The 2606-nt window shown below is 30.5% G+C and overlaps 1 protein-coding gene across 1 annotated transcript in view; it reads left to right on the forward strand.

Moving 5' to 3' along the window:
* The window catches only part of prelid1b (PRELI domain containing 1b), a 6604-nt gene extending 4318 nt beyond the window's left edge, over positions 1-2286 (forward strand). The window contains exons 3-5 of the mRNA XM_016565482.1: positions 52-165; positions 337-415; positions 1911-2286. Of these exons, the coding sequence (XP_016420968.1) occupies positions 52-165; positions 337-415; positions 1911-2002 (285 nt within the window). The 3' untranslated portion in view covers positions 2003-2286. The remainder of the gene's footprint in view (positions 1-51; positions 166-336; positions 416-1910) is intronic.
* Positions 2287-2606: the final 320 nt, after the last annotated feature.

The raw sequence follows: 2606 nt of genomic DNA on the forward strand, positions 1-2606 counted from the left end.
TGTGTCTCTGTGTGTGTGTGTGTGTCTCTGTGTGTGTGTGTGTGTTACCAGCGTGTGGTGGAGCGCTGTGTGTTTGCGGGAGATCAGGACCGACCTGTTTGGACACGGATCACCAGAGAAGCCTGGATCTCTTCAGGAGTCTTTGGCCTCTCCAGACCCATTCAGGTAATGCCACAGCTGAGCCGTTAGCAAACACACACTGCGGTTCATCGCGATCTGGGTTTGAGTCTAAAACAAGCAAGAGCAAAGATGACGAGACACTGGAAATGGACTTAAGTGTTGTGTTGATATGAATGGTCAGCATTATGTTGTAATACTGTGTTTGTCGTCGTGCAGGAGTTCGGTTTGGCCAGGTTCAGGAGCAATCAGGTGAAAGCGATGAAGGGTTTGGAGCACGCACTGTCCAATCTGCAGAGTAAGAGCTCTGGTTATATACACTGCAGGCCTGTTCACATCGAGAACAAACATTAGCAAAACATGGAGAAGAAAACACAAAATTAGCTCATATTTACATGATTCAGTGCAAAATAAAACCCATCAGACAATAAAGACTTGAGACGTTAAAGAAATTAATACAAAAAAACAAGTTATATAGGAATGCATCACGCTATAATGTCAATCATTAAGGTTTATTGTTAACAGGTATTACTTTTTTTTTTATAAAATAGTGTTTTGTACATTATGGTTAACTAAAACTAAAATTAAAACCAGTTTTGTTACTTGAAATAAAATAAATAAACTGAAATAAAAGTTACTGAAATAATATATATATATATATATATATATAAAATAAATTTCAGCTAGCTGCCAAGACAACATTCTCATTTTAAATTTACTTTAACTTGATGTACTAAAATAACTAAAACTAAAATAAATAACTATATAGAAATATATGAAAAACAACTAATAAAAATGACAAAACCACACAATAAAATTACTAAAACTTCATTGATAATTAAAACGGAAAATAATAAAATATAAACTCACTCAAAATAATAAGAAAAACTATTATGGTATCTCGATACTAAAAGAAGTCATTTCTTATTTTAATTTAGTTTTAACTTCATGTACTGAAATAACTACAACTAAAATAAATAACTATAGAAATAGTTTTTGAAAACTAATTAAAATGTCAAAACACACAATAAAAATTACTAAAACTTTAGCTAAACTTAAAATGTAAACTGATTCAAAATACTATAAAAGTATCTCAATGATACTAAAATAACACTGGTGTAGAAATACTGTAAACAAAAAACACATTCCTATTTGATCAACAACTGCTTTCCAACTAAGAGAAATATAGTAAAAAAACTAACGTTTTAAAAATAAATAAATTGATAATTTACATAAATTTTTATATAAATATAAATCATCATTTATATAAATATTTATGATTTTGTTTATATATATTTCTTTTATTTATTAAAAAATTTTATTTAAATAAATGAAAGAATGGTGTGAATAGACCTTTATCCTATCATAATCCTGAGTCATATTTATTTGTATAGCGCTTTTTACATACACAATGTTTCAAAGCAGCTTTACAGAAAATCATGATAATGTTCATAATATCTTAACATCTTCATGCCTTATAGTGCATTTATTAGTTTAGAGCTGGACGATAATATAGTGACATTTTGTGACTATATTTAGCAATCAAGCAATTGCAGTTATTCTTGACCTTAACACTCGAGTGATAAGTTATAAAGACACGTGTTTCATTACTGTAAAAGAAAAACCACACAACAGATTAAATCTCAGTTTTAGTTCCTCTTTCCATTGCTGTTTATCAGTATTACATCTGACACCGTGAGAGTCTTCTGTAGAAGATGAAAAATAACAGAAAGTGTGTTTTACGATAATCTTGCTGTTTCATCATGTTTTCTTCTGTGTGTCCATCATTTCAGAAGCATCGGCCGTGTGTCCTGGAGATTCTGCCGAGAAACACAAAAACCTGAATTCAGCCTCCAAAACCCAGAAACCTCAGCAATACATATGATCAGTATGAACAAAGAGTGAATTTCATGATCATATCAGGTCACCCCAAAAAATCAGAACAAAATCAAACGTATTTTTTAGGAATTTTACAATTTATTTGATCAGAACATTATTTTTATGACAATTACATTTTCCCCAATTATCATCACTGCTATGGAGATTATTTTAACCGTGAAGTATTTATTTATATATCATTGTAGCATTTGTTGTACTGCCTTTAAGCTGATTTCAATTTAAAAACGAAGTCACTGTATTGCAAAACTGTTTAACTATAATACAGAAAGAAATTATTACAATAATCACGACGAAACTGAGTTTCTGAGTTTAAATCTCGCAATTCTGAGTTTATCTCGCAAAACTGAATTTATATCGCAATTCTGAGTTTAAATCTCGCAAAACTGAGTTTATATCGCAATTCTGAGTTTAAATCTCACAATTCTGAGTTTATATCGCAATTCTGAGTTTAAATCTCACAATTCTGAGTTTATATCGCAATTCTGAGTTTAAATCTCACAATTCTGAGTTTATATCGCAATTCTGAGTTTAAATCTCACAATTCTGAGTTTATATCGCAATTCTGAGTTTAAATCTCACAATTCTGAGTT

Source organism: Sinocyclocheilus rhinocerous, unplaced genomic scaffold (assembly GCF_001515625.1).
Source record: "Sinocyclocheilus rhinocerous isolate Xijiao unplaced genomic scaffold, SAMN03320098_v1.1 scaffold151, whole genome shotgun sequence".
In the NCBI taxonomy this organism is placed as follows: domain Eukaryota; kingdom Metazoa; phylum Chordata; class Actinopteri; order Cypriniformes; family Cyprinidae; genus Sinocyclocheilus; species Sinocyclocheilus rhinocerous.